The following is a 27,774-nucleotide window of genomic DNA, read 5'->3' as shown; positions in this document are numbered from 1 at the left end:
GATATACTTGAGATATACCTGCAGATGTGAGCGGACTATAGACTTGCCCTTGGTAAACTCAAAGTTTTTCCTCATGAAAAAATACAGCAGGGCAGCTGCCTCCGTCTGGGTGGAGCTGGAGCGATGATTACAGCACTTGAGGATCTCGTAGCACAGACAGCCACACAGGTCTGCCTTACCCTGGAAGAATGCATTGGGGAACTGCCGGCAGAGATGAGGATGAAACCACACATGAGAAAAACAGTTTCAATCTTTACTTAGATGTTGTATGTTTACATGAAGCTTGCTGCACCTTTTGTACAAACAGCCTGAGTCCAGCGAAGATGTGCCGTAGAGTGGCGGTTGATTGGTTGATCTGGAAGAAGAGTAAGTAGGTGTCCAGCACCTTCTTCATCAGTGCATTTTGCCCTTCATCCTGCAGCAGCTGCTTCTATATGGACAAATGTAAGAAAAAAACAGACAACACATTTTACTGTCAAAGTATTTTTTTCTGACTGAAAAGTTTTCATGCAGTTTTTAAGATTAGAGATTATTCCAGCCACCAGATGGCAGTAAAGTAGCACTGGCTTGGTTTTAGAACGCCCATAAAATATGTGCATGATTTACTTTTCAGACTTGTTTTGTTAATTCAAATGACTGTGGCAGAGAAAACAGCTGTTTTTATTAAGAAGCAGAGAGAAAATGTGATTTGAAAACTCCCTGTTCAACTTGATAGTTACAAAATGGATCTCTGTTAACTGATTTTAGTTGAGGAGAGTAATATGAAACAAAGTACAGCCAAAGGTATGTTAGAAAAAGACTTCTGACATAGTATACACCTTAAAATGGTGCAAAAGCTACATATTGAATTGGATTTGAAAGCATTTATATGTAATAGTCAAACCTAAAAACAGTCCAGTGCTCAGATTGACAATATAATATTTATGAAATATACTATGATATCCACAGGCTAATACAATAAATATTGTATATACAGCACATAACTATGGTGGCCAGCAAGGCCAAATACACTACAAATGCCCAAAATATTTCCATTAAGGTAAACGTGCTGCAGCTTTTGAAATGATGCCAATTTAAAACACATACAAAAATCCAAAAGCAACAGGAACAATGCAAAGTCAAAAATGCAACTGTTCTCCAGGCCTTTAGGGGGAGTGCTAAGTGGAACAGCTTGATTTTCAACCTGAGCGAGAGAAACCAGATGAAAGATTGTCTTTTACAATACTGTAAAAGACTAAGGCCAAACATAGAAGAGAACATGTACCTTATGTTTTATTTTTACTTTTCTTCATGCTTCAAAAACACACACTCTCATGTGGTCCCTCTCGTGTCAAAAAAATCAGTCTATTACAGCTCGGAGTTTGTGCGTTTTTTTTTTTTTTTTTTTTACTTTGCATCATTTAATTATTTGCAGCATGTATTGGCGTAGTTTGAGAAGCTGCAGCACTTTTTTTCCAAATGGAAATATTTTGGGCCGTTTTCAGCCACCATACACAACATAGATTGAAACTGATTCCTCTAAACAAAAGAAAATAGATGACAGACATTGTAAGCGTGTGGTGTGTGATGTAGTTTCAGGTTGCAAAAGGACCACAGACCTTGTGATGGTGAACAAAGAGCTCCAGTACATCCAGCACAGTGAGGGCCACCTCAGTAGACAAGTTTGCCTCAATATCTGTCGGACTCAGGGTATCGCCGTCCTGAATATTCCCATCTGGAAACAGAAAATCAGATATAAATAACTCAAATCCCTCACATTACATTCATCTCAAGCAAAATGTGTGTTTGTGTGTTACCTGTCTCCATCATCTGCAGCAGCTTGGGGTTAGTGAGAGCATTCTTTCCCCTGATGATGGGCATGGTTTGGGAGCGAGCGTGCCGGTGACCTTCCCCTCCAGATGATGCCATCCTGGAAGCAACAGCCGGTATTAGCAGTTGGTGGCAATCATGGTTCAATCACATGTTTTATCTACTTGTTTAAATTACACTGCAGCAAATGTGCCACAAAACTGTAGGTCAACCATCTCTAGAGATCTACACATATTAGTTGGCAGGTAAATATAAATGGCGTCCATGTCCCAAGGACATGCTGTTATTGGGAGTCTATTAAACATATGGGAGTACAGAGACAAAGACCGGCAAATCACACAAAACACTGCAGGTATGAGGAGGGACATGCCGAGAACAGTCTATAACATGGAAACACACAGTGGTCATATCAATGATGAATTTACACAGGACAAGAATGTATTCATATAAATCAAAGTGTTGTAAGTTGAAAATAGTGTGAAATTTCTCACTATTAAGGAAAATATTCACATTTTGGGCCAGACATCGTAAGTATTGAAAACAATTTCAGTAACCAAAGACTCTTTAAATAGTTTAACTCTGTCATCGTGGCTGAGGTGCTTTCCTGGTGGAGGGTGATTACCATTGTGGGAGGAGGCTTGAGGGATGAGAGGACTGGGAGGGGTGGTTAGAGGCCTTCAGGGTGCCATTGGCCTGGGTGGACTGGGCCAGCTTTACTGCCGCTGCTAGCTTCCTGTTCACGAGCCAATCACATCACAGCTAAAATTAGTTAGTTAAGTTGAGACCATCACTGTTTAGCGTCCATCATTATCATCATTAGTCAGGTATGTTTACTATGTGTGGCATGCTAATAGTCAAGCATGCCTACAATCAATAATAAATGCAGCACTATATTTGCACTTTTTGTGACCTTGCTGCATATTTGTAGCAGCTAGGTCACATGTATTCCTGTAAGGCTAAATGAGATAATCAGAGCATACAGGATCTCCAATTTGAACTGATGAGAGCGGCTACAGTCAGAGAGAAAGATCAGCTCATAAAGAGAGGGAGGTCAGCCAGATGGAAAGGTTAGTGGCATAGCAGAGTCAAAGGTTTTAGTTTGCCATTAGTAGAATATTGTATAAAGGTTAATATCAACTCTTGGTAGAGTGTTAGTGGAGAGTAGAGGGTTGAGGTCAGCATTAACAGTGGACAGTTTGGAGCTTAGGATGTATAGATGTGATGAAACTGAGCTGCAGCACAAATCAGCTTAGTAACAGACAGATGTCCAACGTATCACGTTCCTATGATGCTTAAATGAAGCTTGATCGGAAACGACTGCCAGTCTACACAAAGCAAATGTTGCCTTGGCCAGCCAAAAGAAAGGGGACACAGCGACTGTGTGAGCCAATCAACACAACCGCCTCAGAGCTCATTCAGCGGCAGGTGGAGCCCCGCCAGTCATGAGGCAGCAGGGCGTGCAAACAGAGGGCTACAAGGTCGACATGCAACATCACTGAGGCAAATATGTTACAGGATGTAAAGAGCAAACAGAACTAACATACAGTGCCAGTGTGAATAATGCAGCATAATACAGAATGCGTTACTTGATGCAACAGAATATCAATAAATGTGCAGTCACACTGACGATCCATTCATGGCTGCAACATGCAGAGAGGGGGGAGGGCATGAGGCATACACTGAGGTGGAGACTACAACAGCAAGGTCAAACATGGAGAAAACATTACAGTTCATTGTTAATGGTTTGTGTCATGTAGTGTGCATATACATGGGTGTGTTTGTATTTTAGTTTAAATCTAAAATATGGCTTAAGTTAAGGAGGTGGGCTCCCTGCACCAACAGAGATACAAACAGTTAAAAGAACATCTGGGTTTTAAAGTCACTGACAAACCTTGTTTCTTAATCAGCTTCTTATAGGTGTGGGAACCATATAAGAACACACATTTACATCAACACATAAAACCACATCCACACATTCCCCAATGAAGCACTTTTATTGCTGCTTTAACCATTATTAAAATGCTTAAAAATGCTTAAAAATGCTTAAAATGCCTTTTAACCCTTTTATGCCGGGTTAACACTACACGATATCAACCCGATTATAGTCCGACGCTACGTCGTACGGTGTCGGCTCGGATTGTGAACAAGTGTCGTACGTGATTATCCATCGTTTCATCTCATCATCTCCAACGCTATGTCTGGGACGCATCATGACATCTCAACAGAGAGCCTCGCATGTCTGATTTTATTTTTGTCGTTCATGACTTCTCCTGTCACAGCTGTCACCTTGACCAATAGGAACACAGAGCGATCTGCTGTATGGACCACTGTATGTCAACAACATCCCAGCTTAATTTATGTATCCTCTAGGGACGTTACCATGCAGAGTGAAAAAGGAAAAAGGAAAAATGACGGCATGAAACAGCAGAGGCACTTTAGCAACCCACTGAGTACTGCCATTAGCATCAGGCTAGCAAAGAATGCTATTTCTTCCTAATAGCTAAAGCATGCCTTTATTTATTATTACCTCTGTATTTTTCTATTTTTACTTTAAATCAGCTCGTTTGCCCTGTTAAATTTGATGCACTGCGCCGTCATTTCAAACTCAACATTCCCTGTAGCTGTTTAAAATTAAAAGCCCCTTATAACTTTTTGAGAGAATCCCTCCATTTCCTAAACAGGCTTTTATTGTGAAACATTTGCAGGAACTTGTTGTGGGGGATTCAGTGACCTGCATATTTTGCATGCGGTACTTCAAATGTAGCTCCTGCCATCTGGTGGCAGTTTTTACATTACTACAACAACATTTTGGCTGACACATGAACAGACACGGTGACTGAAATAATAGTAAAAGTAATAACAATAGGACAAGAATAACCCGATGACATCACACGTCATGTAACACAACCAGCGACGATTGGTTGTGGACCAATGTGTAGTCTGTTTTCTCTGTCGGCCAAGTCATGGCATGATTTTATGACTCCACAATCACCTAATCTGACACAGTGACTGTCGGAACGGGCAAAAATGTTATGTAGTATGAACCTGGCATTAGGTCACATCAAAATCCAATTACGTTTTCTTCCTCTTAAACAAAATATAACGTGTGCTTATGTAAGCTAGTGCAAACCTATTTCAACTAATAATATCGTGACATCTATCCATTACTTAGTCTGTTACTTTTAGCTGCACAGAGTTGGTTAGCTAGCTAGCAACATTAAGGTATGTATATGGAGAGTGGTATCTGTTACAGCTCCAGATTATGCACTGGGCAGTTTACAGTGGGCTGCTTCAGCTAACATTATATATAGCATGATGTGCTTCGTCTCTCTCCTTGATGGATGCTGCTATCCTGTCAGCATTAAACTGTCAGGGCCTCACTGTTGTGACACGCCCACTTATGGCTGAGGTCTAATTCATTCATTCATCTCTCCCTCGTTTTCCACCTGTTCCAACACTGAGGTGTGTGTAGAGCCAGCAGTCTGCTCTAGACCCATATTGCGCTAAACTCTAAGTCCAATCAAATGCAAAAGGTTTGATTTAAATCCCTCTTCTACCTGTACATTAGGGTTGGGAACGATTAACCGATACGACCGGATATCCGGTTTGACAAGCGAGAGATAGGGCTGCATCGGTAGCAGCCTCCTCAATCGATACGAATCAGCCATGAATCCTTAGATGAATTGATTGTAGAGTCATGGATCGGGTATCGCGAGACTAGCAATTGGTTGACTGGCTTTAACAGTTTGCATCTCTAAAACAACACGAGAGCCGGCGGGATGCTCTGTAGCAGGCATTACTGACAATGATAATGGATGTAAACATCAGCGCCAGCTTGACCGGTGGAGCTGAGGAACAGAAGCTAATGCTGGTTGGATAAACCAGCGAGCAGCTGAGCCGCAGCAGAAACTAAAGGCGAATTCTGCTGGTTGTGGGTTGAACGGGGGTCACAGACACAGACAGAAATATGTATTCCTGTCAAATACGGCGGCCGTAGTGCTCCGGGGCGCAAGATAACAGCTTACCGGCGACCGAGAAGCCCGGTTCCAGGTCCAAGAAGTCTTCGTCGGTGTCATGACTGCCCAAAAATACCTGAACGGCCGAGCCGTGGCAGCACACAGGTATGTGACGTGTCAGAGGAGAAACGAGCCGTTCACATTTCCACAAACCTCACTGCACTTTAGGGGCTGTTCTCTACTTGTCAGGGGAGGAGGGTGGCTGGTTGATTTTGATTTTATTTTTTATTTTATTTTGATCCCCTCTATGTTAATCACTTACTGATGCTGTTTTTGAAATATGAATAAGTCAATAAGTAATTTATTTCATTGAAATATCATTGATGTATTATAGAAAAGTGATTTATCTTTTTATAAATGACAAACAGAGTGTAGCAAACACAGAGAAACAGTCTGACATGCTGTGAGTGATAAGCTGCTAGTCATCACAGTCCATGATATCAACTAATAACAGGAGATGTCAGATTCTGCCCCTACTTTGCTTATTATTATTTTATCCTGCTTTATGTTTATATTGTACAGCGTTATAATAAACTTTATTCCAGACTCAAGTCCATATAAGATACATACAAAAACATAGACAATGTGTGATTTTGTTGTTGTTTGTCTTTTTATTTTATTTTTGCCAGTGCCATACAGCAACAATGCTTGGGGATGTGGTCTTTTACAAATTTGAAAATACTGTAAGAATGTCACTTTTATAGAATTGGCTTCTTTATTTTATAATATATGATTAATTTTATAATATATGATTAATGTCTACATCAACAAATGTTAACCATAGAATCGTATCGGTCCCACACTGTATCGAATCATATCGAATCGTTCTATATTAAAAATATATCGTTTTTGAATCGTATTGTAACCCGTGTATCTAGATACGTATCGAATCGTCTATCACAGAGAGATTCCAAACTCTACTGTACATCGATCAAATATTCAGATTCACTGGGAAACACATCACGGTACAGAAGCTAAAGACGTTCAAACTTCCGTTTCATTGGGACTTTAATATTATGGAGAAGTATTTAAAATTTGAAACCAAGTTTCCAGAGGCTTCAATAGCTGAATTGTTGTCTGGTAGGCTGGATGACTGACTGTTCTCTGAGCTTGCTGGCTGGCTACACACTGCTAGTGTAATTCATCACTCCTGAACTTCAATGGGTGCCCACACTGACTCAGCCAGGCATCAAAGAGCGAACAGAGAGAGACACTGAGACAGACACAGGCGTAAGACTGTGAATCCCCCATGGCCTGGTATTACAGACGAATGTTAAGTAGCTAGCAGCCCCAGACAGGCTCAACTGCGCCTGAGAGCACTAGCTAGGCTTCCAGCTATCTTTATTCTGCTAATGCCTCCACACACAGTAAAGCAGTGTGTTCTCTCAGCCTTTTGTTGGCTTACATCTCAGCATCTTATTGCTGAAAGGAAAAAGAGAGCTAATTTAATTAGCTGGGAGGAACCAGAAGATGGAGGAGTCTAGCAGTGCCAATGGCTCAGCTCCAGTAAGAGCGCACACACACACACACACACACACACACACACACACATACACACACACATGATAACGACCCCCATCCTGTGCTTGCCAACTACTACTGTACAATATCCAGCAGTGCTTTTCTCTCAACAGCAAGATCCAGGAGTTCCCCCTCCCCCTCTCTTCCTTTTCTTCCCCCCTTTACCTTGTCCCCTCTTGAAGCTCATCCCTGAGCATGCACATGCATACAGAACACATATTAGTATTTCTGCCTGACTGTGTCTGATTCATTTATTTGTGTGTGTTTGCACATGTGTCTGTGTGTGTGTGTGTGTGTGTGTGTGTGTGTGTGTGTGGCGCTGCATTTGCACATGTGTGCATTCATATGTGTACATGATTATATGAATTATATGGGTGGGGGTGTTAACAACCTTTGGCTGCGGCATGTATGTTGAGTTAATAAGCTGTTTCCATATATGCGGCATTATAATAAATGCATGTGAATGAGACCCGATCCACCTCTTTGTCAGAGAAAGCAACGAGAAGACACACTCACCTGGCTATGTGGCGTTTTCCGAGGAACCTGAAGTGCTGGAGACAAAGCCTGAGGAAAGGGAAAATGCAACAATGTCCTGGATGAAGGGGGAAGGTTTGCTTGTTTTGTTGTGTTTTGTAAGTTAAGAACACAGGATAAATGAAGTGCATGTGATCAAACCGAGTTGCAACAGCACAGTGTAGATGCTGACACAAACAGGAAGCAGGCAGTTAATTAACTGCACTGTTCAGTGGAGAGGGAGCTCTCACTGGAATTACAGTCTGTTTTTCTGCTCTCTCTCTCTTGCTGTGTCATTACTTTCATCTGTTCCCTTCTGGCTAAATTCTTCGCCTTTCTTCTCCTCTCAGTCTCCTGTCCTCATCCCTGTCTGTCTCAATGTTTTTTTTCTCTTTGTGCACGGCATCACTCGTCAGCCTAAAAGGAGCTGTGGTAATAATGTGTAATAAAAAACAAAAAGCACTTACTCCAGGATGTTAAAGAAGTCAGAGATCTCCTGGTGAATGGCCCGGTGCCAGTAGGACACCAGCACATCTGGAAACAAGAAAGGAAAGGCATCAAGTCAGAAACATGGCAGATGTTTCAAAGAGGTTGCCAAGAGACCATTTTCATAGAGTCAGCTTTCTTAGGGCACGATCACATGAGCGAATGCAGACAAGTGACCATCGCCTGCTGAAGTGAAATTCGCACTGAATGTGTGACACACACGGAAAGCTAGTTTCCTAGCTACTGTTAGCCAACTAATAAATACCACAAAATATGATGTTATCGGTACATTCTCCATTTTCTTATGTTCCATGCCTGTCTCTAGACTCACTGCCAGCCAGGTAGCATCTCTCATGTGGGGTAGTTTGTATTTTTCATGGCCAAGATCATAGAATATTAGCTGGTTTTGACACAGCAACAATCAAATGTCTCCTCCACATGCTCCTTTAATATTGACTGAGGATGCGACTTCACAGGTTAAAGTTCACCAAAGTTGAACTCCATGCAATGTGAAGATACATATTTGCTTTGCCAACAAAATCAAATGTTTTATTTGCCCATTGTTATTTCACTCATGTGCGACCGTACCCTTATACTGAGATGGTATTAAAGTGATTGAAACAGTATTTAACCTGCCAAAAGTGCAGATATCTGAGGTTTGCTGTTATAAGAATAATTCAATGAAAGAAAAAAACAGCTATTGTCTAAATCTTCTGGGCTTCTGTTGATCACATGCAGTAAAACAGTAAACAGCCAAAAGAGGCATTTACAATCACAATTTGACAGGGCTCTGGACTGGACTGTGTGAATCCTCTACATGTTTATAAAATGTCATTTCTTACCTTCAGATATGGTTTTCATGATGTGCAAAAAGCACATGAGGAGACTGCGGGTCTCTGCCTGGTCCAGCTTGTCACAACGAGAACCGTAGCCTATGAGGGACTGTGGCCGTGCAAACTAGGGAGAAACATCCAGACAGAAATTCAGCTGTTAGTATTAGGATTCTAGCTACCACTGCAGACACTGAGGTCATGTCCTCAGTATGGGAGGAAAACTTAAGATATAATGGGTATTTTACAAGCTGATGTAGAATTTTAAGGTTAAATTTTACTACTTTTAGGCCAACAAATAAAAGACGAATAAAGGTTTCAGCAATTCCCTGCCAAAATGTTATTCCAGGAAATGTGAGGAGGGTTTAGAAGCATCATTTATATCTTCATGCTGGGAAAGTAAATTTACATCAAATATGACCAGACAGCTGAAGATAAACTATGCAGGACTTTCCTGAAAAACAATTTATAGACTCATACAAAAGTAATCCCTTTCAATCATCACTTATGACCCACTAGAAGTGTGTGGCGATGTATTTTTCTGCAGAGACTCTGCCTGTATTTTCTTCTTTTCTTCTTAGTTCCTGTGTTGAGACATTTATAGGCGTGTACCCCCTTGACAGTCAGGTGAGGTCAGGGCTTCAAAAAAGGTAGCGACCAGGTGCCAGACCGTAAGCAGTAGTCAGCCAAGAGACACAACGCCAAAAAACACAAATATAGTGAGGCAAAACGCCAAACAAGACTGAATCTGGGGTTGGCTTTTACTCTCACTTTTGCTTTCGTAAGCATGATTACAAACAGTTAGCAACAAACCTAGATATTGTATCTTTAACTTTATAAATGAAATATGATAAATATAATTTATTTTAGCGGTAGTGGGGCCTGTTTGAGATACTGATGGCTGCAGTATATTTTCTTTTTGTTTATTTTCTTGTCCATTTTTTTTGCCTTTATGACAGAAGGGGACAACAGGACGTGAGATGGCCGATGACAAAACTCCCTAGCTGGACTTGTACATTGCAATGACATGACTGGATGTTACATTTCTACAGCATCTATTACAGCAGTGTGCTTTGTCCACCTGTCCAGGTCTAAAACAGGAGCTAATGCATTCTGTTCTCTGCATGACCTCTTTCATAAATCCATAATGTATAATTTATTATAAATGACTCACAATGAAGAAAATGTGCAATATATACCAAGCACATACAATAGATGTATCTAAATGATTGATTTGATAAGATCTGCTAACTTCTCCTCTTCCTGAGTCAGAAAAAATAGACCTGCCGTGTCATAACACAGGAGGTGATGGCAGTTTCTCTGCTTTCATAACTCTCCTTGTTTCTCACCTTCTCACATCCGTCCATCTTCTCACTGTTCCTGTCACTGTTGCTAGGGTTGGAGTCCACACTGATCAGAGAACCCCGAGAGTCCGCCTGGTTACCCGTGGCAACTGCCAGGGATGAAAAGGCTGGTGGAAAAAGTGGGTGGGAAGGTGTCAGCATCAATGTCCTCTTTCACACATTTTTGTATAGACGCTGAAAATAGATAGACAGCTGCATACGTGCATGTCACAAACTGTTACCTGTGATGGAGTTTAGCACTTCTTTGGAAAAGGAGGCATCTACAGAGTTGCCGTGACGAGTAACAGGAATCACACCTCCAGCCACTCCGCCTCCAACACTGAGGTCGTCTCGAGAGCCCTGGTGGGGGTGCAGACAGGGGAGAGGACGTATTTAATGGAAAATATTTTTTTTGTTCCACTTGACTCTAAATATTCTATGTTTCAGGCTATTATTTTTATTAGTTTTGAGAACAAACTGTAAAGATTGAACTTTACAACAGCATCCACAACCGAAAGTAAGACAAGTTTCATACAGTTTAAAAATAAATAATAACTTAACCGAAACTATCCAATTATTATTATTCTTGCATATTTCACAATAAATGCAAAGTTTAACTTGTAGGATGATCCAACTACAGTATTCATGAGCTCTCAACCTTTTGTTTACAGCATAGTTAAAATGAAATGGAAGAGGACAGACAGAGACAGAAAGACAACATGAGCAGCATTAAGCAAGACCGTGTAGTTTAGATCAGGGATTCTTAGCCTGCTCTGCCCGGGGGCAACTTTTGCAAAATGACAGGAAACCAGGGGCCAGTTAATAAACAAACATTAGTATTTTTTTGTCAGTATATATAATAAGTGAACTGTTTTCAACCTTTCATCATTTGCTGTCCTCACTCATCTTTGCCGAGAGGCAAATTCAGTCACAGCAGCCCCACATGGGTCGGTTTTATGCAGCACTGTCTCTAGGATTTGAGGAAATTTGGGACTTAGCCCAGACCTTTGCTTGGGGGTCCCTGGGATTCTTCTCTGGCATCTTTTTTCTTTGATAAACAAGATCTATTTCACCTATTACTTTTTAATGCACTTTGACACCTTAATACAAAAAATAAACCCAGTCTAAATCAGTTTATGTTCATTGTGAATTGGACCAGTTCCCAACTGGTCCAGCCATGGGGTCCAGATTTCTCCTAAGTCATTAGTTTAAGGTCCACACAGTTTAATATATTCAGCATCAGACTTTTGTTTTGCCATGTTGTTGAGCTAGTTTTCTGTCTCTGTCAAGCAGCTGTCCTTTGGTCGCTCACTCTACAGCAGGAAATGACACTTCAAATCAAATGCTGTCTGCCAGAAATTCACTGCACTTCAGTATGGAGTGTGTTTTTTACAAAGTTGACACGTTCCCGAGTCCCTTGCAGTCCATTTAGAATGGACCTGTGACCCTCTTTTGGACCATAACCCACCAGTTGGGAACCACTGAATTAGAAAACAGTTGGAGGGCCAGATTTAGCCCATGGGTTGTAAGTTGAGTATCACTGGAGTCACTGCAAACCCACAGCAATTAATAATGAGAGCCTGTGCTGCAGAGAATGGTACAAAAATCTGTCAAGCTGATAAAGTCATAAAGAAAGGAAATGCATGTAGAGTATATGATCTAATTGAGGAATGAGAGGATTAATTATTCAAAATGACAGGGTTAAACCTCATGCTGCTTCCCTTAAAGTACACTACTGTCAAGTTGTATTTCGTAGAATCCCCAGGTCTGAAGTCACTGAAACTTAGTAGGTGACATGTCTTAACTAATGAGAACCAAACATATAAGACCAGTGTTACTGATCTTCAGACACAGCAGGAATATGTGTGACATTACACACAATCATTTTATTTTTCATCTTGAGTCTTACTTGGTCACTAGAAGTGAAGTAGATGGGGAAAAGGTCCCTGAGGAAGAATCGAGGCATGTTGTCCAGGATCAGGCCATATAGAGGCAGGTAGAGAGATGCAATCCTTGCCTGCTTCTCCTGGAAAAGCAGTCAATAAAAGGGGTGTCATGTTAAAAAGATGTGTGCATATTTTATATTGAGTTACATTATCTTGTAATACCCCAACAAATCAACATGCGGTTTTATCTGAAAGAAAGCATCAATATCTCAACAGTCTTTCAGTAGTCCGCAGAAAATGCCAGTGCAATTACATAATATTTAATAAGTCTTCCCAAGAAAATGCTGTGGCCTTTCATGAAGCATGATTTTCCTTTTATTTGGCACGCACTCAGTTTCAACTGCCTTGACTACAGCACTGCTGCTGTGTTGTGGTTGGCGGTATTTGGTTCTGTTTAACAGAGGGCAGATTACTGACTGGATCTAATATGGACACTTCCCAGCATTCATTAAGATGTCGTCTCTGCCGCTCGCAGCTGCTACGAACAATCACGTCAGTTTGTATGCGTGAGTCACATAGGAAGAATTTCTACTGTGAGCTCATGACTCACTGTTCATGCCTTTTAGTTTCCTCCCGTGTAAACATGTGTTCTGGCTACCTTGGTGGCATAGCGTGAATCCAGCGAGTGTTTGGCCATGAGAGTCTTCAGGGTGGCCAAGGCGAGGTGTCTCAGGTCCTGCTCATCCTGGAGTGCCAGCCCCAGTTCCCGCAGTAACAGGCCAGTCAGGAAGTGTTTCCTGCAGAACTCTCCGGTCAGGTTGTACTCCGGCACCGAAACTGAGGAGAGACAGCATAAAAGACTCACATGTTAAATGGAAATTAACTGCACATGATTTAAATAATGCTCGAGCCAATATTTGCTTTCCATCAGGGAGTTAATTAATCTGTTTCTAAATAAAAAAATCTGGTTACAGTGAGCAAATAATGGGCCAATTTTCTGTGAATCTCATCATACCAGTGTTTCTCACACACACACACACACACACACACACACACACACACACACACACACACACACACACACACACACACACACACACACAGTAGCACATGCAACATTACAAAGAAATGAGTGAACATATTTACCATGAGTACTTTGTGGCTCTGGGGATGCATGGTCTGACATGGACAAACAGTTAGAGAAAATGACAGGAAGAGAAAGAGAGAAAGACAGAGTGTTAATAGACAAATGAGAGTGAGAGCTACTGGATGTATGACAGTTACCACGTTAACACTGATGTCACTCAAGCATGCGATGTGACTCGGGCCCTTACCTGCGATGCGAGCGGAGGGTAACGGCAAGCTGAGAGGAATGTAGTGCTCGTGGTTGCACACCTCTCTCAAGAACTCAAATTTCAGCTCACACAAGACCTATCAGACAGAAAACATATATTATTAGATTATGTATACAGTATCTGAGTCGATGAACATTAATGCAATTTCAAGTTGTTTTTTTTACCTTGCTGTCAGTAGCAGTGATCATGTTTATGTAGTTGCTAATTAGTTTGAATGTGAAGCCTCTGTCCATGAGAGTGAAGCAACGCTGCAAAGAGACAGACGGAGACATTAGCTAATGAAACAGTGAGAGACAGATCATTTAACACAGATGGACAAATCAATAGGTAACAATTTGCAGACTGTTAATACAGCCCCTCCCATATCTTTGATACAGAGTCTGGGGCAGGATTGGGAGGAGGGTGGGCATTACGCTTCCATGACTACACTGTGGGTCAGGACAGCGTTATCAGTGGTAATTGCTATATGAGAGCAGCGCAGAGCAGGGACGATTAGGTAGCCAGTGGGATACACACAAAGGAACTCATGCACGCACAGCTGGACCGCCTACCACAACAATGAGTAGAGAAGCTCAGGTGACAACACACTGCAGGTGCATGACTTCATTCGATGCTATTACTCCACTAAATATTTACAAAGCAAATAGTTGTTTGCTGCTATATTAATGTTCTGATGCATACAAGCACTTTAACAGCACACTTTAACAGCACAGTAAGTTCCCGTCACATGTACCCTCATTTTACTGGGTCTTTTATCATTTAATATTATTCTACATCCATGAGACAGTAAAGTACGTTTTGCTCCCACCTTGACAAAAGCCGCCACAGCTAAATTGGCACTGCGTGTCTCTTCTGCCAGATCTTTGTTTTTCCAGAAGATGTGCTCAGACACTGTCTCCACCAGGGTCTCCACACGGCTCAGGTAGGATGAGGGGAAACGTTGGGGCCTCGGAAGCTGCGGGGACACGTAGTCAGCATAACACAGTTATGCACTGTATCTTAGGCCAGATTATACTGATGAAAAGGAACTCTACTAAACCAACAATGACAGGTGGTTAAACAATTCAATGCTGTCAGCAATAGGAGACTCTAAAGGCCAAAAGCAGTGTATGTCACCTTACCTTTACCTTGTCAGCATCGACCAAATGTTGGGCCATGGACTTTACAATCAGCTCAAAGAAGAACCAGGAGAACTGCAAACAGAAGAGGCCAAAGCAAGATCAATCTCACTCCAATATTTATCCTTTTACTCAGCGCCAGTATGGAAACAGGGTTGGCACGCATCATTTTGTTTGTGAGTTTTGCACTGATTTACTTTCCTCTAGGATCTTAGAGGCATAAACAACAGTTTCCATCATTAAAAATAAAGCTTTCCATATTAGAAGAAATAAACTGGAGAGTTGGTGTGAGGCAAGAAACAAACCTTCAGGACATTTTTCACTGCTGCCTGCTCGTTGCTCTTCAGGTCAAAGGTCATCCCCTTAGCCAGCTCCTCGTGGACTGTCCTGAACCCGTGGGCCTCTGACTTGAACACAAACTACACACAGGGAGAGGGGAAAGGAGTCAGTTAAAGGGGCATACTAACAATTCTTTTCATTATTGATTCATCTTTTTTATTTTTTTTTAAATTTGGGGATTTTTTTTCCTTTACTGGGAAGAAACAGTAGAGATACAACATGAAATGAGGGGACAGAAAGACAGGAAATTACATGCAACAAAGGAATCCACCGAGATACCAGGTGTGTTGCAGCTCATAGTGCTAACTACTAGACAGCTGCAACGTTTGACGATTAACTGACAGGTCAGTTGAAAGAAACTTAATTGGCAACTATTTTGATAATCATTACAATCATTCACAAGCAAAAATACCCCCACACGAGAGTTCTTGGTTCTCAAATAAAATATAATTCTGTTTTTCTTTGTCTTACACTATAGTAAACATTATAGTAAGCTATTTGGGTTTTTTTGATAGTTTGTCAAGACATTTAATAGCATTCTCTAGAATACTGTGATGGACATTTTTCACTGTTTTTGGATATTTGATTGACCAGACGGCTATTGATTTATCGAGAAAGTAAAAGAAAGATTATTTGAAAATAAAAATAATTATTAATTGCAGTTCTGGTGCAAACCCCTTGGCCACCAGGGTGCCCCAATCTACTCATAAATCTGTAAAATTAAGGGAAAAAAGTGAAAAATACCCAACACTATTTTGCACAGCCCAAGGTGACATCTTTAAAGTCTTGTTTTGTGCAACCAATAAACAAAAACCAGAATATTTTCAGTTTATATTGATACAAACAGGAGAAAAGCCCTAAAATTTTCACAGTTGGAGAGCTGGAACAGGAGAACTTTGGGCATTTCTTCTCGAATACTTTGCTATGATTAATATTTTGTTCATTATAGTTTTTCCAAATAAAAAAACGGAAGAACTAAACTCTGTGAAGGTGCTGGACACACATCAAGTCTTTCTCCCTCATTAAGAAATTCTGGATCTGGCCTCTGCCCCACCCATCACTGCTGCTTCCGCTACTTTTTGCTTTCCACTTTCTCCAGTGCTGGCACAGTGCTAAAACGAAGCGTGGGGATAGGTCAAGCTGTGATAGGTTAATGGGTGAAAGAGCAGTGCACATCAAGATGGCTGGCACTGGCAATAGAGGAAACATTGGAGGGATCCAGCCATACATGTTTGAGCCTCAGTCAGATCCAGACTCTGGTAAGGAGTCTGTTGTGCACCAAAATCTGCAACTAGCAGATGTATCAGAATTGTAAGTGTAGTTAACATCTTCTATTTGTGTACTGTTGTTTGTGAGATTGAAACTGGCAGTGACTGACACAGCGTAAGTGGCTGTGAAATAACACCTGCTACGCTGCCACACTGTGTTCACACTGACTCATTGTTATTACGTAATTATAAAGCGGAGGTGTAATCAAAGTTTGCAGCAAGATACATTCAGTCTGGCTGAGCTCTTTAGATCAGCCTATGTTTAATAAGCTTGCTCTGTGCTGGAGGTTTCAGGTTTCTTTGCCAGTTTTGTGTCGAAGTCTGTTGTCCTGTCGATATGTGTTGAATATTAGACACTGGTAATCAATTAATAGATTCACTGTAATGCACACATGAACACACAGTGTAGATGCACATGGAAAAAAACATACATACAGCAACCTAAAATAAAGGAAATAAAATATTTTCCATTTGGTTGATTAAATTAAAAAATATCTAGCCTATCACATGTGTGAGGTTAGACTCATATAATATTCCTGCATACTACTCAGATCACAGTGACATGAACCTCCTCTCTTTCCTTTCTTCCACATGAGCACACATGTATTTACACTGACACACACACTCAGCAGTTTAAATTGGGCACCAGTACTACTGAACATCATGCCAATCTGTTACTATGGCAACCCTGCTTCCATTAGCCGTGCTAGTCCTCTCCTCTTACCCTCCCACTATTCGTCTCTGCCACTGCCTCTTCAAGCGCTGCGGTTTTCCTTCACTGTGGCCAACATGAAACAGGTCTTGTGGTTTCTCCTGCTCTCTTCTCTAATTCTCTTACTGATTTTGCCGCTTAAACAAACACGCCTTGTGTTTCTGATTGAGCAGGCTGAATGTCCTAGCCTGCCTCCCTCCTACTCAATCAGCCTTTCTTCTTTGTGGTCGTCTTCTTCTCCTCTCCCTACTTCTCTGTTTGTGTTTGCACAGTTTTCTGGGCATGCGGCCCTAGCTGCACTCCTGCTGGCCCAAACGCACACACACATGCACACACACACACACACACACACACACAAACATAGACACATACAAACACACACAGCCTCAGAAATTAAATAGTCTGTGCAGATTCCACTCCTCCATGGAAAACAACAGCCTTCATAATTATCATATGATCTTCCTGAGCATACAAACACGCTTCATTCCAAGGATTGCTACCAGCACAACACACATGCCATCTTCTAGGTTGTAATACCTTGATATAGGAGTGCAGGTAGTGATCCAGGTTTTCTTCATGGCACTTTGCAACAATGTGGACCAACACTCTGTAGACACAGGACATGAAAGGCTTTTATTTATCACAACCTTTATCATTACACAATAACAGATCTGTCAAACACATTTTCACCTCATTGTTTCCCTTCAGTAGCAGAATTTGGTTATTTCTTTATGACACAGAAATACAAACACATTATAAAATGAGATGTGGTGTTTTCAACAATAATTTTACACACTACCCTCTCTGTATGCTTTACCACATCCACTGAGCCCCCACCCTGATGTGAGTCCAGCTGTTACAGACATTGCAGTACCGCTGCCTACCTGGTGGTGGCAGTAGTGACCTCGTCATTGTCATTCTGAGTCAGAACCTTGAACAGCTGGTTGAAGAGCACTGGCAGGAATCGGATGATCACCGGGATCCTCTCCATACTGAGAAGACCCTGGGGGATTGTGGAAAAGAGGCGTAGGAGGAGGAAGAGGTGGAAAAGTTGGAGACGGGTGGAAATAAATAAGAAACACAAACCATAGAGAGGCAAAAATCTAAATTATGTTTGGCGTACGGTAACGTTGCACTGATTACACATTCAGCGGGGTTTTTGTCTCAGTCGCAATAAATGAAAATTGAGGGGATATAGTGTCTTTTCTCTGACCTTCAGGCAGTTGAGGAAGTTGGAGGTAGGAGGTAGTGAGAGGTCCAGCTCTCTCTTCTGGCACTGCTGGAAGAATCGGTTCAGGTGGGGGTCCTGGCACGGAGAGACGAAACCATGGAAGTCAGCAGTAAGCATCTGCAGTAACACTTAGTGGACTGGTTCCCTTTTAAGTAACAGTTAATCCTAAAATTCATCACCTTGCAACTCTGTCAGTTGTCTCAGTCTAGTCTTTAACAATTTATCTTTCTATAGATTCAGCAATAACATTAAGAAACATTAATTAATGAGTTGGGCTGATGTTTGTGCTATGGAGGTCAGAACACTATATAATAAGTTTCATTGTTCTGTGAAGCGAAGGTCTGTTTTGTTGCAGCAGCAAAACATCACAGTGGGAACAAGGAGTTATTTATATCTATTAAATATCCATAGATATTTTTAAAATTACCTCAGGACCTATTTTTTTCCTCTGTAGCTTTTTGAAATGTGACATCATGACAATATGACTTTATATTCCATCTTTATTACTCACTTCTGTGTCAATTGAGGGATTACATTTTAAATGTATTCATTTATTTATTCTATTAATAACTTGACAGGCAGTTTTAAATGTCCTTTAGGAATCATTTTAAGTCATCTGCCTTTTAAAAAGTTAGTTAATGATATACTATTTCAGTCCTTGTTAATAATTTTCCAAGAGGAAAGCACATAATAAAGACTAAATAACATCAACGCATTACATTAAAAGAAAAAGCAAAAGCAAAAGGAAAACAAACAAAAGAGACTGAAAAGGTGTAGGCTGGAGCTTAAGCTCATTGTACCTACACTTTTTATGTGGTATATTGTCATGAGTAACTCATTTACTATGTTTAAGTTATAGAAGAATACATAGGGAACAATAGATAAAAAAGACACAAGCAGCAACGATAACAAATTCCAAAATGTTCGATACAAAATAATAATCATACCCCAGTTTTATATTTTTTTACAACCATACTTTTAACCATATTTAAAATTTCTGAAGTGAACTACACAGTTTTAATTCCCTGAAAATGAACAGACATGACCTAGACATAGGCTGATCCGATGTACAACCCGCCAGCCAATCAACAGATTGCTGCGCAGCTCTCCAAACATCCCCTAACTCTCCACTGTAAACGGAAACGGTCCATTTCCTTGTTTCAGGTCTGGCACTACATAAGAAGAAATTACCACTTATACTGTCTACTAATTCTCTAATGTGTTTAGAGACATCTAATGATCATTTTATGTCCACTCTGCCATCCCATGCAAGCAGACTCTGTTCATGTTAGTTCTAATGGAGAAAGCTGAGATGGAGCAGCTCAGAAAACGTAAATGGCCAACTACCTCATGTCAGGGTTAAAGGGATACTTTGATTCTCAACTAGCTTTGTATCTTACCAATGTGGGTAGCATGTGTAAATGAACTGTGGTTAACTTCCCCACAACTTATCAGTGCCCAGATCCACCTGCTTATCTCTTAGCTCAAATCTGCTGGATGACGTGTTTCCACCTGTCTCTCTTAAACTGAAACCAAATGGCAGCTGATGAAATATGAACCAAGATTCTGTTACTGTGTTGCCTGTTTCTCACTTAAAATGTCTTCAGAAACATATGTTATCTCACCATTTAACTGTAATTCAAAATCATTTGTTACCAGCTAACCACCATATTGTTTCCTGTGACAAAAGCTTGCATTACATTACACACCAAGGGGAACGTTTATTGGTCCACTGGTAGATTTCCACCTCTTGAGCAAAAGCCCTTGTCCTCTGTTTTCTTCTCTTTCCAAGCGTAAAATACTTCTTTAAGTCTTCCTTTGGGGCGAAGACCTTGACAGTCCATGTCCTCAAAAGGTAGAAAGCCATAAATCTATCCACTTTCATGTGGGGCTATAACCTACCCCAGCATTCACAGGGCATACCTTAGACACATCATCAGTCCATTACAGTATCAGTAAGCCACTTGAAACAAAGACAGTGCGGAGGGGAGTGTGCAGAAACCTAGACGATGGTCTTACCTGAGTGTATACTGTGGAGACGACATTGGTGGACACTTTGAAGATAGGTTTTCCTCCATCGACCCATTTCACATCTGCTCCATTCTGTAAAAAAGCAAGGATGGCTTGAGTTTGACACTGGAAAAAAAAAGATGAGCTGCCAGCTTCATTTATCACATGCTAGAATTTTTAATACCCTTCTTTTCTCGCAAATGATTTTTTTTATTATTCAGCAGCAGCTTTTTTAATATTTATAACACCTGTGCCTTTCCTTCCTTCCTTCCTTCCTCTCACCTTGGTGTTGCTGGCTTCCTTGATGGCCAGGTATCCAGGCGGCAGGTTACAGGAGACAGGGACGCTGAACTCCTGGGATGACAGGCGGCCTTCTTTGAGGAGAGGCAGCCAAGAGTACCCCACTAAAAAGGGACACATGGATGCAAAACACAGAGTGGTGAATGGTGGACAAGATCAACCACAAAATACCCTCCTGCATAGTAAATGCGTTACTAAATTACACTTCCAGATGGACCACCAGCTCACCTGGGGTCTCCAGGGCTTCTTTCCTCTTAGCATTTGTCTTCGCGTTGATGTCACAGGTGACGTGGTAAAAGGAGAAAAGAAGGTGGTGCTTTTCATGAAGCTGAGTAGGAAGCTCAATCTTCACCTGGGGACACAACAGCACGTAATGGGTTATATTATGGGCAGCAAGGGACGCTGCAGATCGGTGAGTTGTCCGTAAACACATTCTGTTTATCTTCTGAAGGCTGCTAATGCTGGAGTCAGGCCATTTCCAGGCTCTTATGATATCTGTGATGAATCCTCATGCCCATTTACCTCATCATAGAAGTCAGGGTTCTGGGAGTGATGTAAGACTGTGGAACAGGCTGCTGTGGTGAGGACTGGACCTCCCGGCTTGCCGTAGATGCACTGGAAAAACAGCCGCAACAAAAAAAAGGGAGCATTAAGTCATGGCTCAGCCAGTTTCTCATGACAGACAGAGTTTAACTGGAGAAAACGGAGTCATAAAAAAAGCCTGTAAATGTCTCATCAGCATGTTTTTGGATTGCGTTCTACCTTTAAAGGTTTGGCAACTTCTTCGTCTGAGCTGCGGAACTCCACATAGACTGCAATGTTACGAGCCTGCGAACAAGAGGAACATTATAACGTTAATAATCGCCCACACAGAAAAAACAGTGAATAATGAAAGTATATAAAGTATGTATGACACAAGAGGCATGCTGTTAGTGATTTTGGATCTCTGAAAAGGTGCTTTAAAGGGGCAGTGTTTTGTTCATCTAGTGGGGACGATTGCAGATGGCAACCAGCGGTAACTTCTCCCATGTGTCAAACGTGAACTCCTGGTTAGGATTACTTCAGCGTTCATTGTTCAGGATGTTTTTAACGAGAGTCATATTATCTGCAGAGGTCTCCAAAATAAACGGACCAGGTGATTAAACTGTTAAAAACACTAAATAAGCAGTTTCATGTTACAAATCAGTGTCTCTCCAACCCTGCTCACATTTTTTCTCTGATAACTTAAGATCCAGACGTTCAGGAGGATTTTACCAGGAGCCAAATTATCTGCAGAGGTCTCTCCCTCTCCAAAACAAATAGACCAAGTGATTTAAACCAGTATTAACACTGAATAAAACAGTTTCACGTTAAAAAAAAAAATCAGTGTTTCGGGGGCTGCTAACTATGGTGGCTGACACAAAAATGGCCCTATCTATAGCCAGTATTTGGTTTGCTCATTTTGGGCAACTGCAAAAACATAGCGGTGCAACATGGCAGACTCCATGAATGAGTACCCACTCCCTATGGAGACATAAATGGCTCATTCTAAGGTAGCAAATACACATCAATTCTTATTTTCAGGCAATTATAGACTAAAGAAAACATACTTATTATATTATATTCCATTTCTTTATCTTTATCCCCCTAAATCCTACACACTAGATCTTTAAAGCTACTCTGCTATACCTTGGCGAAGCTCTTCTGGCTGTCATATTTGAGATGTTTGGGGTAGACATAGATGTGGTTTCTGTAGACGCGGTGCGGCTGTGTGAACTTGGTGGTGTCCTGGACAAACTCCTCCACCTCCACAGTCGGCTGGTGTTTGCTCAGCTCTTCAAAGGGCTTCACTGGTACATAGGAGGATGTCACACAGTCTGAAAGCACCAAAGAGAGTGTTTACAACATAGCTAAGTAGAGGTGTAGAAGGGAAGGAGGAGGCAGACAGTTGTGAATAAACATGAACAGGGGGAAATATTGCCTAAAAAGCGGACATACTTGGATGCTCCATTGGAATGTAGTCGACAGCGATTTCCAGCGCCCCAGGAATAGTCTGCAGTTTGCTGGTCTTCTCAGCCCTGCACACACAAAAATTAGAATTGAATGATGTGAGAAATGTTTGTCTTGCCTCGGAGAAGCCCAGAAGCCACAGTAGACCTTACCTTCTGTACTCAGATACCAGCTTAATCAGGTCATCTGTGGAAATCTTGTTGCTCTCCTGTTTGAAGAGAGGCGAGAAACGAGACTCTCTGTCCAGTGCCCCATGGTTGTCCTTAAACACAGACCTATAACAGAAAGAAAGAGATTAGATCTTGTAGAGAGAACATGGTAAATACATTTCAAAATGTTTAGACAACTGAGCTTCCACTGACCTGACGGACCAGGCAAAGGGCATACGGTACTTTCCCAGTTTACTACAGAACTGTTTGTTGGATTTCAAAATCTTCTGGACAGTCTGTACAAGACACAAGCAGACAGAGAAGGACGGAGAGACATGTCATCAACACGCCACAGTTGATATTTTTAAATACAATGGGATGTGATCAGCCCTAAATCCTAGCTGACCTAGACAGAGTGACAGACTAAATCAGAGGTTGTCTGATACAGGCAGCAGGTTTAATGTCTGGTGATTCACTTAGCCATTTAAACAAGGACCACATGGAGCACTGCCAGCGGGGAAGCCAGGAAATGTCTTGGATAGGATGTCGGAAAAAAAACTCATTTCTAAACTATCCAAGTAGACTGGCATTCAGTGATGAAGATAAACTCTGGCCTTACAGGAAAACCATTTTGTAAATGTCATTCATTAAACTGTTTAAGTAGATCAAGCCATTTCCCTTACAAGAAACGCCCGAACATGTTTCATGAGCCGTTTTTTCCCAGCTTGCCTCAGGAGATAAGACGGTATAAAAGCTCTATGTCGTTGGTCAATGATAGAAAATAAATCAAGATGAAATGTGACACTGTGGAATGAAAACATTGATGCAAAAAATGACTCTCTGACCTTGCTGGAGTCTGTATTCTTGATGTAAGGTTCTGTCCCACAAGCAATATTTCCCATAAGCACCTTTTCCACTCTTGCCACCATCACGATGTCTGTGTGGGGGTTGGTCACTGAGAAAATGGCCTGAATGGAGAGCATGGAAAAGCATATTAAAAGCCATTTTATATGTTAAATGCATTTTCCTTAGAGTGATTTACATCTATAAAACACGTAATAGGAGTAACATGCTCATACCTGTCTGGGAAAGCATAGCCAGTGCTCCAGGTCCAGGCTGAGGCTACAATCTCCTGGCTTCTTCTCAGCAGGAGAGCACAGGCCATTCTCCTGACCTCCGACCCCCGTTGCAGGACCGCCTGTCCCATTACTGCAGCCTCCGAGCATCTGACGCACTGTCTCGTGGTTGAGGTCTACGTGGAAGTCTGCGGACACCTTTCTTCCTTCTCGTACATCCAGCAGAGCCAGCGACACAAAGAAGGGTTCAATCTGGTGGAGCAGATACAGCACAGTCACTTTCAGTTCCTTTATATATACTGTCAATGCCCCTACGACCTGCTTCACCATTATTTCACAGAGTCATGTTAGCAACTGTCTGAGAGTGTGAAAGGCTTATGTTTCTAATCCTCACATTAGTGACCGGTCCAGTTTCACTCTCATTGATGCAGCCCTGTAGCATGAGGTTGAGTGATCGACAGGTTATCATAAACCTTCTGCCCAGTTTCTCCTCAAACGGACGCACCGGTGCGTTCTCAACTGATGAATGCTCGGTGCGCGGGCTCCTCAGAACCTGTAGTGGGTGAAACACAGTTTGTTATTAAAAGACACGCTTTTCTTTATTTTATCAAGCTGGAATCCTTGAGAAGTCCTGAAATTATTTTACTCATGAGTTCTGATTTTAAAAAACTGCCGCATCATGACATACATATCAGATTCATGTCATAAAGTACAACACATAAAGTCAAAATATAATGTAAGCCATGTAAACGTATAACACTGTATAAAATAGGAAAACACAAAAACAGGGAACATAATCTTTACACATACAGGAGTGTCAGGGTCCAGCGAGAACAGGTTCAACCTCTCTTCTCTCCTGGCAGAGCGAATTCCTTCATCTGTCTCAGAGATATACTGTTAGGTAAGAGATGGAGACAGAAAGAGACAGTCAACAACAACTGGATGCAAATAATAAAGTGCTTATTATGAATTATGATGTAGGTAAAAACAGCAAGGTTGTATAAGATTGCATAGTGCGTTCTTATAGTTTGGACTTTTCTTGTGAGCAAGGGCAGTTATGTTTACGTTCAGTGCTTCTTTCCAAAATGCACTGTGTGTGTAAGAGCCACTTAAGCATATTTATATTTGGTAAAAATGTCTGTGTTGATATGACATACAAGTTCTGATATTATTTACATTTGCACAACAGTTTCTGTATATTTTTGAATAGTGTATAGTAATGGACTATACCAAGGTTATGATTATATTTGCTTTATTTCTGTGTTAGAGGACATGCATAAGTTATTTATGATAGGTATGGTGCTGTATGACAGTTTAGTGCGCACAACAAAAAGGAGATTGTTGACAACGTTGTGCGTAAAGACGACATGAAGTCCGTGTTGGTTTGGATCTTAATAATTTACGGTGAGAATATAAAGAAATAGGACATTGAGACAGTAGTGGACCGTACGAGATGTAATTTTGAAAGGACTTCGCCTGCTGTTTTGTTTTCTGTTCTGTTTCTTGCTTCTTCTTTTTTTTGTATTCTCAGTGAACCTCGTTTTAGTTTTTTCCCTGCCTCATGGGAGTACTGTGGATCTTTACAAAAATAACAGGCACACGTGTCGAAACACCTTGCAGACTAAGTGGCCTCGGAACTTTGGGATGTTGAAACAGCCACTATAGGGTGTATCGTTAAGGCGTAACAAAACAGGACAAAATCATTCCTCATACAATATTTATAAAGCCAACTTTTTGAGTATCTGATATCCAAATTGTCTACATCTATGTTTAGACTAGCAGTCTCTTATTCTTTCCTGTCTTTTGTAGACACATTGCTAAGTTTCTATCATCACCAACCGTGGATCATTGCTCCATAGCAGCACTTAAGGTCACAACCTGCAAAGGGTACCTATAAATAGACTCTGACTGTTGTGTTCTATTCTGCATGCATGTAAAGTTAATAATAATAGTGGTAACCGCAGCAGTAGCAGGAAGTGTATATGACTCTTAGAAAGAGAGGAGCTGACAGCTTAACTAACCTTTGCTAGCTCTGGATTGATGCCGTTCTCTGTGGTAGTATCTTCATTCTCCTGCAAACAGCAGTCGCTCAATGACAGGTCAAACACATCTGGAGGGAGAACAAACACAATCAGGACTCTGATCACTCTGTTTATGAGTGATGGCTGCCAACACAGAGCGGATGGGATGGTTTATCTACACAGCCCATTTTCCCCGTAGGTTAGAGGCCGTATAACATTTTCTAAAATCATTTCGGCAGTACACTAAATACATACTAACCAGAGTCAGCGGACATATATCTATCTCAGAATAAAATATGACTCCATTTGTGGTATTTACGGGTAATAAGGCAGGCAGGCCTCAGCAGAAATATAACCATCATGTGCCTGGAGCAATTCTTCCCAAAGGCCATGCTGAACAAAATGGCTCATTAATGGTAGGTCACCACACGCTCGCAGCCTGATTTAGAGGCATGCTAACAGACCACAGAGCCTTGACGGCTGAGGCTATTACATCATTCCACCACTTTTCACTAGGCTGACTCTCAACGCTCTGTCGGTGCCTGTTATGTTACAGGCCATGGTCCCATGCCCAAGCTTTCACAGAGCTGGCACAGAAGGTCAAGTTTTATGAACTATGCTTCCATGTAACGTTTTTTTTAATAACAAGGCATGATGTATCAAACAAAGGTGGAGTCACTGGTTGGTGTCAGGCCTCATTTCCTGATGGGGATGTTATGGACTGAGCCCCAACCCAGCTAAAATTCCCCATGAAGATCATGGCAAGATGGCAGATATTATTTAGTCAGAGTAAGTCAGAGAGAGAGAGTAGAAGGTTACGTTTTCGCTGACATCGAGCATAAAAATCTTCCTCTCTTAAGGGCACCATGATTTATACATGTGTTGGAATTATGCTAAAATTTCCTCTTCGTCTCTGCTTAAATACCCCTTTCGCCACTAAATTACCATTTGTGCTTCCATCCCCTTTGCTCCTTCCAACTATTTTTCAGCTCTCTCTCTCTACATCCATCAAATGTACACTTTGTGTATTCCTGAATACAAAAACAGGGCCTGTCTCACCCTGCCGATGATCTGTGAGGTCCAGACTCTTGCGGTCAGGAGCCGGACCGTCGTGGGGACTGATCTGTAAGATGCGGGTCAACGTGCTAATCCACTCCTCCATATCCTGCTCGCTCTCCGCGGCCAGCACGAAGTACGTAACCTCGTTCATCTTCAGCTCAAAGGCATGTTTCCTCAGACGGTTATTCTGTAGGGGGATAGATGGAAGGATGGATAGGATAATGTGGTCACACAACAAAACCAGAGCTTGGGTCGGCTTTTGGAAAATGTGATTCTTTCTTCCACACAAGCCTCACTTAGCTTCGTTTCTGGATGTCTAATAAGGAAACTCCTTCCAAAAATATCACAAAGTCTCTTGTTAATAATTTCTCTTAACACTTTTTTTCATATGAACATATTAAATCATAACAAAATAATATTGGTTTGAATATGGGCCATACAGCTTTGGAGAAGTCTGAATAGTCCAATTGTACCCTTAGATAGACAGATGGATATAAAGTATGTGACAATAATAAAGGTAAATACAACAGTGCATACACGTACAATTACATTGCAGAGGATAAAAACACAATAAATCTAAAAGCTCATTTCTACTGTGGTCCTCGTAACAGAGAGGAAACTGCAACTCCCAAAACCCACATACAGCACATCCAGCAATTACTGTTGATTAAACTAAACAACTGTCTTTCAACAGCACGCGGAGACATAAAAATGACACCCATGAGGTTGTCAGTCACTGGGTA

General features: G+C 41.4%; 1 protein-coding gene across 6 annotated transcripts in view; it reads right to left on the bottom strand.

The window, feature by feature from the left end:
- Positions 1 to 27,774, bottom strand: part of dock10 (dedicator of cytokinesis 10) — an 83,134-nt gene that overhangs the window by 7,617 nt on the left and 47,743 nt on the right. For 4 of the 6 annotated variants that reach the window (XM_049576079.1, XM_049576083.1, XM_049576077.1 and 1 more), the window contains exons 8-43: positions 27,032 to 27,218; positions 25,973 to 26,061; positions 24,762 to 24,845; positions 24,346 to 24,504; positions 23,955 to 24,203; positions 23,721 to 23,843; positions 23,089 to 23,171; positions 22,879 to 23,001; positions 22,715 to 22,794; positions 22,406 to 22,593; positions 21,500 to 21,565; positions 21,260 to 21,352; positions 20,966 to 21,089; positions 20,720 to 20,841; positions 20,447 to 20,530; positions 18,410 to 18,502; positions 18,081 to 18,199; positions 17,734 to 17,803; positions 15,183 to 15,296; positions 14,881 to 14,952; positions 14,568 to 14,714; positions 13,924 to 14,007; positions 13,739 to 13,835; positions 13,551 to 13,583; positions 13,063 to 13,241; positions 12,428 to 12,544; positions 10,761 to 10,878; positions 10,525 to 10,646; positions 9,188 to 9,302; positions 8,327 to 8,393; positions 7,863 to 7,910; positions 2,432 to 2,542; positions 1,797 to 1,909; positions 1,599 to 1,714; positions 293 to 430; positions 19 to 201 (exon numbers count right to left, since the gene is read on the bottom strand). In XM_049576079.1, coding sequence (XP_049432036.1) covers positions 19 to 201; positions 293 to 430; positions 1,599 to 1,714; positions 1,797 to 1,909; positions 2,432 to 2,542; positions 7,863 to 7,910; positions 8,327 to 8,393; positions 9,188 to 9,302; positions 10,525 to 10,646; positions 10,761 to 10,878; positions 12,428 to 12,544; positions 13,063 to 13,241; positions 13,551 to 13,583; positions 13,739 to 13,835; positions 13,924 to 14,007; positions 14,568 to 14,714; positions 14,881 to 14,952; positions 15,183 to 15,296; positions 17,734 to 17,803; positions 18,081 to 18,199; positions 18,410 to 18,502; positions 20,447 to 20,530; positions 20,720 to 20,841; positions 20,966 to 21,089; positions 21,260 to 21,352; positions 21,500 to 21,565; positions 22,406 to 22,593; positions 22,715 to 22,794; positions 22,879 to 23,001; positions 23,089 to 23,171; positions 23,721 to 23,843; positions 23,955 to 24,203; positions 24,346 to 24,504; positions 24,762 to 24,845; positions 25,973 to 26,061; positions 27,032 to 27,218 — 4,110 coding nt within the window. The remainder of the gene's footprint in view (positions 1 to 18; positions 202 to 292; positions 431 to 1,598; positions 1,715 to 1,796; positions 1,910 to 2,431; positions 2,543 to 7,862; positions 7,911 to 8,326; positions 8,394 to 9,187; positions 9,303 to 10,524; positions 10,647 to 10,760; positions 10,879 to 12,427; positions 12,545 to 13,062; positions 13,242 to 13,550; positions 13,584 to 13,738; positions 13,836 to 13,923; positions 14,008 to 14,567; positions 14,715 to 14,880; positions 14,953 to 15,182; positions 15,297 to 17,733; positions 17,804 to 18,080; positions 18,200 to 18,409; positions 18,503 to 20,446; positions 20,531 to 20,719; positions 20,842 to 20,965; positions 21,090 to 21,259; positions 21,353 to 21,499; positions 21,566 to 22,405; positions 22,594 to 22,714; positions 22,795 to 22,878; positions 23,002 to 23,088; positions 23,172 to 23,720; positions 23,844 to 23,954; positions 24,204 to 24,345; positions 24,505 to 24,761; positions 24,846 to 25,972; positions 26,062 to 27,031; positions 27,219 to 27,774) is intronic. The other 2 variants (XM_049576081.1, XM_049576078.1) reach the window with 2 other exon arrangements.

Source organism: Epinephelus fuscoguttatus, linkage group LG5 (genome assembly GCF_011397635.1).
Source record: "Epinephelus fuscoguttatus linkage group LG5, E.fuscoguttatus.final_Chr_v1".
Taxonomy (NCBI): domain Eukaryota; kingdom Metazoa; phylum Chordata; class Actinopteri; order Perciformes; family Serranidae; genus Epinephelus; species Epinephelus fuscoguttatus.
Note: the sequence above shows the minus strand (reverse complement) of the source record. Positions and strands in the feature narration are given on the sequence as shown.